The sequence below is a fragment of the Thermobia domestica genome, chromosome 6 (assembly GCF_964235325.1).
Source record: "Thermobia domestica chromosome 6, izTheDome1.hap1.1, whole genome shotgun sequence".
In the NCBI taxonomy this organism is placed as follows: domain Eukaryota; kingdom Metazoa; phylum Arthropoda; class Insecta; order Zygentoma; family Lepismatidae; genus Thermobia; species Thermobia domestica.
In genome coordinates, this window is record NC_137459.1 from 259,716,373 (window position 1) to 259,730,432 (window position 14,060).

The 14,060-nt window shown below is 34.9% G+C and overlaps 1 protein-coding gene across 4 annotated transcripts in view; it reads right to left on the minus strand.

The window, feature by feature from the left end:
- The window catches only part of LOC145688485 (cell adhesion molecule Dscam2-like), a gene marked incomplete at its 5' end in the record, with an annotated part of 1,010,929 nt that extends 1,001,063 nt beyond the window's left edge, over positions 1 to 9,866 (minus strand). For all 4 annotated transcript variants that reach the window (XM_081762790.1, XM_081762793.1, XM_081762792.1 and 1 more), the window contains 1 exon segment: positions 9,546 to 9,866. In XM_081762790.1, the coding sequence (XP_081618916.1) occupies positions 9,546 to 9,866 (321 nt within the window).
- Positions 9,867 to 14,060: the final 4,194 nt, after the last annotated feature.

Here is a 14,060-nt window from a genome sequence, read left to right on the forward strand (position 1 = left end):
GAAAGTATTTTTTTTTTTTTTTTTTTTTTGTTAAATGTGTGCTTCTATGGGCTTCGCTAATCTCATTTCTTTTTATCCAAAGATCTTTTGTAATGCTTTACAAACATTTTTTTATTATCTTCTTTGCCATAGAAGAAAACTTCTTGCTTCTTCTTCGTGTATGTTCTTCGTATAGTCATGACTTTTTCTTCTTGTTACTTTTCCTATTACAAACTACTTGGTACTTCTTGCAAATGTTCTCTTTCTCGACTAATGCAGTGCAATCTGTGAACCTTATTGTTCCGTTAAACTTTCTGTTCGTTTTCTTTTATTATGGGCGAAAGGAATGTTGTACCACCACTCATTATAGACTTTCTTTTTTTACACTTGCAAACTAAGCTATCCTTAACTATCTGCAGTCTTATATATCCTCCTGTTTTACTATCAACAAGTTTCAAACAAAACATAAGAAATATAGACAAATGGTTCCTAAATAAGGATTTACGCCACAATTACGTTTATCTCTGTATTAAAACCGAAAGTGTTAGATTCAGTTTCATGTTGTTTCATAGTTACATCATACAGAATGAAGGGTACGGACCAACACACTATTTTTTCTCCCTCCTTTATTTATTTATTTCTTTTTATTTATTTGGTTAAAAAAAAATATCGTGCATCAAGGAAAATTTCGTTGCAAGCAGATTCACCACTAGGTGCAAACAACTTTCTGTGATTTTTTTCATGAAAAATACTTTCTGTCAGATCATAGTGTTGTTATATATATAAACATAATCATATGTAAACCAATCAGTATGTAATGAAGACTCTTGCTATCTCTTTTTTATTTTTCCTTTATGAAAAATTTTATGAGTGGTAATTTATTATTTACGTTTTTTTTTTTTTTTTTTTGAGGGGAGTTAAAATTGTTAGGAAAATTCTGGAAAATTGTTAGGCGATTTTCTCCGTGTTTCATAATTAAAAAAAAAAAAATCCATCAATACTTGTTCAATATGTCATAAGTTATTTCTCATAAGAAGTATGCAACAGAATGTAAGTGTAAGTGAAAATCATTGATGGTGTTGATGAATTATAAGTGGTAATTGCAAAATGCGTACCGAACATCAGCTAATAAAATTACGTGTAACAAAGAAAGATTGAAAAGTGTGAAACTTGTAGAAGGTACCGTTCTTAAGTAAGTTTAGGCCGATAAAGCTGATTTTCCATAAGTTTTGCTATAAAACTTTATTCCCACTGTATATTTTTACCTCGATGTTAGTGTTCGCAACATTGTTATTGATTCATCTATCTAATTGCATGCATTTAATTAACTTCATTTTTTTAAGAAAAAAAGAGTACAAATGCACAGCAATTTGCTCTTTCGTGGAAAATAAAAAAAATAAGAAAGAAGCAGGGGTCAAGGTATCAGCTGCATGAGACACACGTAAACACAACAAATAAATTATGAAGTATATGTTTGTTGAGCTCTTTCGGTATTGAGATATTAGCACAGTTTGTATCATTGCCTGTAAATTTCAAAATAGAATGAAAATAATCTCAGCTTTCCGGCATTTGTTCACTGTATATATATATATATATATATATATATATATATATATATATATATATATATATATATATATATATATATATATATATATATATATATACACATATATATATATATATATATATATATATATATATATATATATATATATATATATATATATATATATATATATATATATATCGTGTGGGAAATGAAATTGCTGATTTGTGGTATACAAATTCCATTAGATAATTGGATGCGAAACAACTGTGGGTTGAAATCAAACAGTGTTATCCCATTCAACCAAGTTTCTAAAATAAATATTTTTTTTTGTATGCCTGTAACATAAACTAGTTCTGGTAAAAACAATGTTTGGTTTGAGAAATAAAGCAAACAAAATATAACAGAATTCGCTATATGGCAATGTAGATGTACATTTGATCATGTATTAAAATCCAATTATGACTTGCTGTATTTATTGTGTGCATAAGTGGTAATCCTTACAAATTATGCATATATATAAATATATATAGGGTGTATCCCACCACCCGTTCCAGGTATTTTTCTCGGCTCGTAGTGCACGCTAATACTTCAAACAAAAAATTGAATGACCAAATCGTATGTTGAAAATCAAATAATGATACTTCCATATCGAGTGGCGTAACGGGAAATATTTTCACGGGGTGTCGGCTTCAGAATTTAAAATGGAAAGTGGTATCAATTTCAATTTGTTTGGAAGTATTATTGAAAAAGAAATAACTTTTACAGGAAATACTTTCCGTTAAATTCTACGATTTTTCATCTATGTCTTATTTTTTGTTTAATTGCAACTACAAAAAAAAAAAAAAAAAAAAAGAAAAAGAAAAGAAAAGAAAAAAAAACTTTACGAGGGGCGCACTGAAAGTCATGTGCAATATTCTTTCACAACTGTAATCTTTATTTGTAAGTGAAACCAAACATATCGTCTCAATCTATGGACCTTTCCTTTATTTTTCTGCATAGTCTCCTTTCTTTGCGTACATTTTTCCCTTCTTTCTCCAAGTTTGAAAGTACCCTTGCGATAGAATTCCGTTCCAGCTGCCCATAGACACTGACGCACTGCTTGACGAATATCCTCCAATGTCTTTATCGATAGCCTCGCATCTGTTTCTTCACAAAACCGAAAAGATAGTGGTCGGAGTGTGCCATGCCGGGGCTGTAGGGAGGTTGTGGAAGTTCTTTCCACCCAAATCTCCTGATCTGCTCCATAGTGGCACGTAAAAATGCGACCGCGCATCATCCTATTTAAGGATTATCTTCTTTCCAGGGCGCTTATCACGCAAGGCACGACGAAGCTTCAAAAGTGTCTGGATGTAGCGGCCAGAATTTATGGTTTGTCCAGGCTCAAGAAAGTGAACCAGATTGCAACCCTGTGCATCCCAGAAAAAGCTCCCTATAAATTTTCCTATCGATTGCACTCTCTTGGCTTCCTTCGGTGATGAAATCAAGTGGTGCCATTCCCTACTCTGTCCTTTTGTTTCAGGTTCGTAATAATGGAACCAGCTTCTATCTCCAGTCACAATACCCGTCAATAGGTCATCACCTTCATATCAAAATCTCTGAAGAGTTGTTTGGGCAATGGTTAGTCTCTGACGTCTGTGGTCCTCGGTTAGTAACCGTGGGACCCAACGGGCAAAAACCTTCCGATAACCTAACCTGTGAATCATTTCTTGCATTGCACTACGTTCAACACCAGTTTTGCAGCGATATCATTCACAGCGATAAGTTATACCCCTATCTCTCCTAATCAGCTCATCAACCGTTACCTTGTTGCGTTTCGTTTAGGCACTTCGAGAGTGCGCGCTGCGTGGCTGATGTTCGATAATGGTGTTTCATCCTTAAAATGTTTCACCCATCTCCTAACACTGCTGGCACCCATGCACACATCTCCATAGACACGCTGCAGTCTGCGGTGAATTTCGGAAGCAGATTGGTCCTCTTTAACAAGGAATTCAAACACAGCACGGTGTCGAAACGAAACATCGCTGTAGGCCATTTTGGAAATCCTGCCTGTGGTTACATGCTAGCAAAAACCAGCGTCAACGTCTGGAAAGAAAGAAAGGAATGTCTGTAGATTGAGATGAAATACTTTGTTTTACTTACAACTAAAGATTACGGTTGTGAAAACATGTTGCTCATAGAGTAATTATATAGTATAAGAGATTTCAGCTGCTCTTCCGCTGAAACTGTGGTGACCGTGGCGCCACCACTCAAGGAAGTCGGGTACTACGAATTGTTAAAAACAAGAACGAATCAAATCATTCAGAGCGTCTGAGTCTGATAGAATTAGCAAATGATGCGCTTAGCTACTGCCAGTAGCAGACGATACAGTTAGTTACAACTCTAGCCGATAGTGTCGCAGAATCACTTTCGTTGCAATATGGGAAAAAGTTAATTCCCATTAGTTATATAGGAAGTAGTTCATTAGGGTAATCAATGATGTTGCTCACGACTTTCAGTATGACCCTCATAATTGGCAGTTACTTTAAAAGAACACCAGATAACACATGTTCTATCAAATAGCATTGTTGTTGAAAACTCTTTATATCATTCAGTGTCAAACGTTATGACATATCTGTTTTGCGTATCAACGAATGGAAACAATATTGCAGGACAGTATAGTTTAAATTGCGGGGTCGGAACCAATTCAAAATAGAAAAGCAAAGAAAAAACACTCATGGGTTTTAAGTTAAACTACGTATGAAACAAATGTAATCTAAAAGAATCAGCAATAAAACGTAAAACAAAAATTAAAATTTAAAAGTTATGGAATTATTGCCACTCTCCTCCTGTTCAAGAATAGTACAAATAAAGTGAAGATAATAAATACAACAAATAACATGAACTGCAAGTTCTGTACATTCTTCCCAAAATATCATACTTGGACAAAATAAACTCACAATAAATGTTCAAAGGATCGTCCAGCACTTACGATGCACATGTGAATGCGTATCGGGACATTATTGACTGGTCTTAACACTTCATTTGGACTTAGTACACGGCAGACATTACGGATCCTCTCCATCATGTCCTCTCTTATAGTAGAACGCTCTTGGTAAACCAGCTCCTTGACACGTCCCCAAAAGAAAAATTCAAGCGGAGTCAGGTCTTGAGAACGAGCTGGCCAGGAAACCGGGCCTCCTCTTCCGATCCACCTGTTTGGAAGTAAACGTTCAACAGTTCGTATGGCAACTCTTGCAAAATGAGCAGTGCAACCGTCTCGTTGTAGCCACATCATTTCACGAGTTGCTAGTGGGATATCTTCCAAGAACTCACAAAGATCATGTGACAAAAAATTAGCGTACTCTACCCTTGTCAAAGTACCTTCGAAGAAATAGGGACCGATTATTTGGCCTCCCACTATACCACACCAGACGTTAAGTATCAAGATGTGTTGGTTGTCAATTTCACGTACCCAGTGAGGATTCACGCTGGAGCAGTAGTAAGCGTTGTGTATGTTGACATCTCCATTACTCTTGAAGGTTGCCTCATCCGTCCACAGAATGTTCTGATGAAAACAGGGGTTCCTGGCGTTCATCCACTGACAAAACTCTAGACGTTATGGAAATCTTGTTCTCGGAGTTCCTGATGCAGATGAACATGGTAAGGATGCAACGAGTTATTATGCAGAATCCTCCAAACAGTCACGTGGCTCATAGCAGCATCCGTGGCTAATTGTCTTGTTGATATTTGGGGATCCATATGGACTGCAGCAAGGATGTCGGGAGACCGATTATCCTGAACACGGCGTTTGATCTGTTGACGTTTGTTGTGATGAGGTTGAACATGCCCAGTCCTCTGCACACGAAGTGCCAAGCGCCGAAATACTTTCCTCGACTGCAGAGCACGATCGGGAAAACGTTTACTATTTTTTTGTTTGATGTGTTTACGTGCACTACGAGCCGAGAAAAATGTCTAGGACGGCTGGTCTTGATAGTAGCAATTCAACAACAAATAACAATCGTAGATGCCAAACCGTAGATTTTAGCGAAAATTGTTTCCTATAAAAGTTGTTTCTTTCTCAATAATACTTCCAATGAAATTGAAATTCATACCACTTTATATTTGAAATTTTGAAGTTGATACCCCGTGGAAATATTTCCGCTACGCCACTGGATATGAAAGTATCACCGTTTGATTTTACACATACGATTTGTTCATTTAATTTTTTGTTTGAAGTATCTATGTGCACTACGAGCCGAGAAAAATGCCTGGGACGTGTGGTCTGATACACCCTGTATATATATATATATATATATATATATATATATATATATATATATATATATATTTAAGAAGGAAAGGCAAAATGTAAACTTTAAACTCAATGGATGAATGTTCCATAACAAAAAGTTGTTCATTTTGTTACGTAATAACACATGTCTTTTTTAAAAGATACATTCATATTAGTGGTTACAAACTACTACGTACAACCCATTAATGGCTTGTGAATTATTAAACTTGAACTATCTCTACATACCAAACTGTGAACTCATATGTTCAAATATTGAATAAATAAATTTAATAATTATATAATTTCTTAAATGTAATGACATTTTTCATGTACTTTGTTCCATCTGTTGTGCTATTGGTCACTTTCGTCGAAGAAAAACGTGCTGATATGTAGCTATAAACACTCAGATTTCTATAAAAACGCCGACAGAGTTTATTGGAATTAGCTCACAAGCAAATGTTGGGATGGGGACAGAAAAATCCAATTTTTTCTTCTTTGATTTTATTTATCACGTCAAAACTTGTGATTTTTCTTTTTTTTTTTTTGCAACTGAACCGCCTTTTGTGTTGTTTTTTTTTAATAATAAAACTTCTGTGCTTTATAAGATTTTCTGCAAATCATAGGCTTTTACTGAGACTCACATTAATCAGGCTATAATTAAAGTGAAAGTACGAAATCACTTAATTTGCATTGCAATTAAGTATCCTTTTCTTCGGTATAAGTATAGTTTGAATAATTTCCAGAAAAGATAAATAACAACGGAATGTTTAGAAAATTTCCCGACAAAAACGTCTCTTTCCTTATTTTATTCACTTGAAACTCGGAATCACGATTCGTAAACAAACAGAAACGAATTGAAGATACTGTGCAAGTGTTGTGTTTGTGACTCCAATAGTACTTGAGAGAACGTAGAGATTGTTCTCAATTGTAACGGAAAAGAATAAGAATGAATGAATGAAAGAAGAAAGAAAAGAAAAGAAAAAAGTTAAAATTTAATTTAGCAATGTTAAATATAATATTCATTCTTGCATGTTCTAATTAGGGATGAGCACAAATTATAACTCGTTTAAGTTGCAGTTAAATGAGTTTAGTTTTTCTGTATGTCATGCTTGAGTTGATTTTTAGTTTAACGTCCCTCAGCAGCGATAATATATGAGACGGGACTTACTGGTTAATGTGACATCCGAACCACATGAGCTCCTGCCGGGAATGTGTGTCATGCTTCGAAGCAATGCACAAGAAATAAGGAATAGAGAGATATTTTGAAAATTCCCTAAAATAATCGGCGCTCATAATTTGTTCAATTATTACTTGCAAACATGTATCTGTGAGAAGTAAAACAATTAGGAAAAATCATTTTATGTTACAAAGGTAACTTTTGTGTTGATAGCTCTAATAATATCTGAGAAAGAAATGTAATGTTTGTACTAGGATGCCTATTTTCGTGCAAATTGTCCGGGTAGAGAAGGGGATAAACAGTGAATGGAATTGGGCTATTCTTTATTTATTTTTTTTTTACATGAATAACGGAAACGCTGTTGTTGATACAGTTATTAGACTTGTAATACATGTATTTTAAAAAAAAAAACTCTTTAAAAATGAATACAATCAGGAAACATTTTCGTCGAGGAAGTTTCAAAATCTCCCTGTCTTACCTACAATCCAAATCACTGTGTGGATGAACATTATATTTCGTTTTGTTCATTCAATTTTCTATTTTTTTTCAATACAAGTAGGGATAAACTGTATTTTACCTTAGGTTCTAATAGAGTAATGAACATAAGGCACACACAGTGTCCTTAATATGCAATAGGGTATGCCTGATTTCGTTTTCGCTTGTCTCTCAAGTAGAGTTGCCAAGTTAAAAGCGAATGAAATAAAGAAATGAACACTTTTGTAGGTACATTTTCCAAAATTCCTTCTGTTATTTCCTTGTTTCGGGGATTATTCAAACTGAAGTTATACCGAAGGAAATGTTGCATATTGGCAATTCAACTTACGTGTAACACGTTGTTTTACCATAATTAGAGTTTGGGCTATTCATGTCTAAGTAAAAATCAACGGTTTTGTCAGATGAAAATCCTATAGAAAAAGGCGGAAAATTTTAGTGCATTCTTGTACCAAACCACTGAACCGAATTGAAAGAAAAAAGTATTTTTTTAGCCATTGACGGCCAAACGTACATAGATCTATGCTTACATACATGTCCGATCCGTTCTAGCATAACATAATATTAGGTTTTCAAATAAATAAACAAATAAAAATAAAAAATAAAATTCGAGATATAAATTCAGAATACATTTATTCCGATTTAAAAATAATATTATCAAACAACGTACCACCCATTTTCTTCGATGACCTTCTGCCAATCTTCCTGGAAGACCATAATCTCGTCGCTATAGAAAGTTTATGGACTCTGACCCCCCCCCCAAAAAAAGTTATTTTCATAAGATTATATTCAAACTAATTTAGCACAATTCAGGATGTTCTGCGTAGACCTAAACAAAGGATAGTCTGACGGTGCAAGGTTTGGACTCTACGGTGGATACATGAATACCTCCCAACCAAATTATCTTAATTTTTGACGGTCCGTTCAATATATGTGTTATCTGCTCCTGCAGTTTGTTTGGAACTGGTAGATATAATCACACTATTTGTCAACTGTACAGATCCGAATCTATCGTGACACCCAAATCAAGCTTCTTCAGATTTCTCCAAACGGTTTAACCTGTTTCACGCTGAGTAATCAGATTATCAGCAACGTCATGACTGCTTAGATTCCGTGATTTGCCGCTCACTGCGAGAAATATTTTGTACATCGAATTTTTCAGAACAAAAGCGATTGAGCCATCTTTAAGCTGTTCCTTTTTAAGAATGTGTCTTGGCCATAAATAGTATAAATTTCTTTACAGGCTTTGTACCTTCAACGAAATAATAATAATAAAAATGAAATGTTTATCATGGTTTTGGGGAAAGTTCCCTCTCTTTTTACGGTGAAATACTACCTTACGTTTAATTGCAAGAATTCAAACACTTTTCGCACATCTACTAGCCTCAACTAATCAGCTGTCAAGGACGTTAGGTTTAATTCCCTGCAAATCATATACTCTGAGATTTGCAATACTAACGCAGTCTATTGCGCAAAAGGCTCATTACATTTTAGACTACCTGATAAGTAACTATATTTTTGTTATTATATTTAATGTGATCATGTGCTGTATGCAGATAGTTTGACTAAGAATGACTCAGAGATTGCTGAATTGTTTTTAATACCTCCTTTTGAAATACATGAATTATAGCCATAGATAAGGACGTAAATTTACACCTTCAGATTTGTCAGTAGTTGGGTGTATAATGACATCAATATTTTAGGTTAAATTAGAGCAAGGATTACAAAGCAAAGATGCATAAAACATATTTACTGGTAAGTTTAATGCTTCGCAGGAAATGTAATTTCCTTACATATATGATGCCGATCTCAATTCTTTAACACAGAAATATGAGTTGTACTGAAAAGTATTCTAATTGCAAATTTCATTCTGAAAATACTGAGCAAAATATAATCAGTTGATTGTCTTGTTTGTTTTCCTACATTATGTTAATGTCACCCATTTACTACTCCACTGAGAAACCATGATCTCTGCATCTACGTTTCTTAACACAAAAGTTGAAATTAGAACATTTTGTAGTATTCGACATACTTTATCATACTAAAAAAAAACTGTTAAAAGTAATGGAACTAACCTGCTCTTACATGAACATTTCTGCTAATAATTTTGCCAACGTTGTTAGAAGCCATACAGCGATATGTAGAAGCGTGGACGTCTTGTCGGTAACTACTTGGCGGAAATGGCAAAAATATTAGGCTACCATTAGAGAGAACTTCTCTGGTTCCAGGAATGCTATCGACAGGCTTCCCGTCTACAGATAACCAGGTAATCGTTGGAGGAGAGCTTCCTTGAGCTGTACATTCAATGCTGGCACCAGTCACGTTAGCAAATTCGATTCGATTCGGTGGCTCCTTCACAAACGTTGGTCCTTGACTGTCCAAAGAAGATGAGAAGGCTGTAAAAATAAAATAAATAAATAAATAATTACTTCAATGCAATATATATGCTTGGTACTTATATAAATATTCAATAAATTACACATCGTATATTATAAACAATATTCGAATCATAAATATATTCTAACTATATATCTTAAAAAAAATAGAAATAACGAATAGATCGAACTTGAAGCCAATAAATAAATAAATACATAAATAAATAAAAATAAGATGTATAACTTAAAATAATTGTGATCTTAATTTAGCGCTGTAAATACACTTTTGTTATTCGTCTTTAACAAGCCTGACCCTAACTCCACTTTAGCTTTTCGCCCTTCATGCAGGTCTAATGGATGTTACATACGTCATTGGGTTCGAGGTTTTATTTTCGATCATAGAACTTTTAATTTGAATGCATTATAGTGACTAACATTCGATCTCAAACTGCATGTTCACGTCTCATATAGGGCATTCAGAGCAAAAGGAAATCAAGTCCAATCACCAAAGTTGCGAAAGAAAGAAACATTATTATTATTATTATTATTATTATTATTATTATTATTATTATTATTATTATTATTATTATTATATAATTTTTACGGAACTCTTTAGTACATGGAAAAGTTAATACTTTTCTTTAAATTATAATGTATGTACATTATCTAAGTGTGAATATTAAGATCTGAAAGGAGCTTCACATAGATGTCTCAAAGATGAAGTACGTTTAAAATGGCTATAAGCACACTTGATTCCCTTTCGCACTACACGCCCCATATAATGGTACAAAAAATGGTAGAAAAAAAATAATAAATTTCCACAATCTCTCTCTCCCGTCAGTAAACTAACGTGAGTTTCTCTCTAACTTGATGCTGAAGGATGAAATGGAGCGCGAAAAAAAAAATCATATGTAAAACGTCCATTGGCCCTTGCACGGCTTGCAGCTATTAAAACAGCTTGTAGTGTTGTCTTAATCTGTATTGTTTGTGATACTTAGGACGTGTATTGATGCTCCTCTGTAATGCAAAACAGGAGCATCATTAGAGAGAAATTCTCCGTACTAACGAAGGAATTCTCCATTCGAATTAGGGTTAAGAATTAGATTTAGTAGCTCTAACAAGGGAAGTATCAATGAGCTCATAGCGAAACCTACCGCAAAATGTCACTCAGAGGAAGGAAGTCCCACAGAAAGACTTCACACAAGAAAGCAGCTGCGTTTTTGAAGTGGAATTAACCAAAATGGCGGGTTGAAATGTCGCGTATCCATGTCGGCAATTACACAATACGTTCAGCACCACCCCTTGTAAACGGCCTGTTAATAATAAACAGTCAATAACAACAATGTGGGTACACACTATACCTAAGGGGAAATCGTACGGTAAGGTGAACCTTGACGGCAGCCATCTTGAAATCCGCTATCTTGAATTCAGGTCAAGTTTTGTAAATATTAATAGGACAATATGACGCATGATTTTGGGATAGAATTTAAGTAGAAACACAACGGTAGCAATAGTTTTAAGATATGTGCATTTGGTAAAAAGTTACAGGTATATTTATTGTGTATGTTTCAATGTGCACAACTCCCGAATGAAGCAGCTGTCCAAAAATAAGTTATCGCCAGTGGCGTATTTAGGGGGGCTTCTGGGCTTAAGCCCCCACTAAATCTTACTTATTATAGTAAAGTATATGAAATATCTTGCAAAATTTTCACATTTTCAGGCAAGTACCCCGAAATTAGCAAAGCCCCCGAAACAAAATCGTAAATACGCCACTGGTTATCGCTATTGAAATGTAACTCCTATTCGATAGTTGCAAAATACATTTCAATGAGGGACGAAAGAAAAGCAGAAATGAGGCTCATTGATGGAATGAGAGAAACACAAATTCCGTTGACAACTGACAACGCATAAGCACTTTCTTCTCACACTGCCCTTCATATTCGTGTCTTGTATCTATTCAACCAATTTGGACCAAATTTGCCGACTAATCTCCTACAAGTGTGTAGCTTTGCTCAACATCATTTGGGACAAATTGGGAAAATATAGAGGGTGTTTCCTATATTTTGTATTTTACAAATTGTTGGACAGCTGCTTCATTCGGGAGTTGTCGACATGGAAACATACACAATAAATACGCCTGTAACTTTTTTCCAAATGCACGTACCTTAAAACTATTGCTACCATTGTTTTTCTGCTTAAATTCTACCACAAAATCATGTATCATATTGTCCTATTCCTCTTTACAAAATTTGACCTAAATTCAAGATGGCGGATTTCAAGATGGCTTCCGTCAAGGATACCTTACTGTACGACTTCTCCTTAGGTATAGTATGTACTCACACTGTTGTTATTGACTTTTTATTATTAACAGGCAGTTTACAAGGGGTGGTGCTGAACGTATTGTGCAATTGTCGACATGGATATGAGACATTTGAATCTGCATTTTGGTTAACTCCACTTCAAAAACGAAGCTGGTTTTTTGTGTGTGGTCTTTCTGTGGGACTTCCTTCCTCTGAGTGAAATTTTAGGGCAGGTTTCAATATGAGCTCATTGATACTTCCCTTGGAAGTAGTTGTATTGCAACCAGGGTGCGAATTACCGGGGATGAGAGGGATTTTCCCCTCAATCACATTTTGTTCTCCCCCAAAGAAGTCAGCTGCCGGGGATGCTCGCTTTCCCCCAAACTATGCTCAGTATAACGCCAAAATTCACTGATTTTTGTCATTTATTGTAAGTTCAATCTTCTAGTTGTATTTCGAAATGAGCGATGTAAACTATTCACTTTTGGTCATTTCTAATTTCCCCACTATTTTCACCGTTGTTTAGTTGAACTATATTACTATGACTGCAGTTGTTACTTGCAACCGTATCCTCGTACCCTTCAGTTCATCACCGTTCGTGAATTTGAATGTACTAATTGCGCAGAACAAAGTCACATATGGATTTATAAGTGCTCTTAGCGGTTGGCCATGAAGAAGTAAACAAATAGCTTCTTCCACCATACTTAACGAAGTTCGGACATGTCATATTCATTCTGTACATGTGTATCGATTATCATTTTTTTTTTGTTTTTATTATATCTTTTTCATTTTTCAATGTATTCTTTGTTAGCACATGGTCCTCATTCTCTAGCACATGGTCCTCTCATGGTCCTCATATATATTCCCTCGTGGCTATATGTTAACATACACGCTGGGGATGCGCCCCTAGTGAGCAGATATGTGAGGGTGAGTAAGCTCATAGTTTAAGATTTGTTTCAACATTTGCTAATACAACTGGTTCTCCATGTCATTTTCTGTGTCTGTATCAGCACTTCAACTTGAGCGGGCCTTTTAATGTTAACCCTCCGTTTTTCCATCTTTCTTTCCGCTGTACAGTCTGCTGTCCACGCCAATAATGTTGTCTGGAAAACTTCAATGTAATGCTTTACTTTATTTGAATAACGTAGCACATAGTGAATCAACTCACCTGCAACCTAACAGTAAAGGTATTGTAAGTGTTGACTTCTTGATCTATCACGGAATCGATATTTAAAAAAAAAAAAAAAAAAAAAAAGAATGAAAAGCGCAGCTTTAGCAGGGAGTAGAAGCGCAAGCTCGAAATTTGAATTGAGATTTTTTTTTTTAATATTTGGCCTTCGATTTGAGTTTGATGCCAGAAATCTGAACTAACAACAATCATTTTCTTGTATGATAGGATAATACCTAGATTTTTTTAAAGGAAGTCCGGTTTAACTGATAATTTTAGTGGTTTTCATAATACTGAAGTAGTTTTTTTTTTCTTTCTTTTTTTGCAAGCTGTGTGTAATAACGCGAAATGGAATATTTCAACATACGTAGAAAAGTTGACATATGGTTGTGATCATGGCTATCGCTCGGGCCGAATTGTTAAGTAAATGAACCTTAGAGAACTACGGACACAAGAGTGAGTACATGTAAACACGCTCAGAAAGATTAGGTGTGGTGTGTGAATGTCAGACAATAAATACATACATAGTTATTGTCAGTAGATTTATTGTATAAATAAATCTCTTACTTATTAAATATGTCATATTTATGCGTGTGGGGGGTAAGACATTATTATCTCATTTTGAAGTATTGCACCTTCAGACTTTACGTCCTGTTGGCCTAATTTTATCCCCCCAACATAGATTACCTAATTCGCACACTGATTACAACCCACCGCCCACCCAGAAGTCCGTCCTGGATCTGCCCC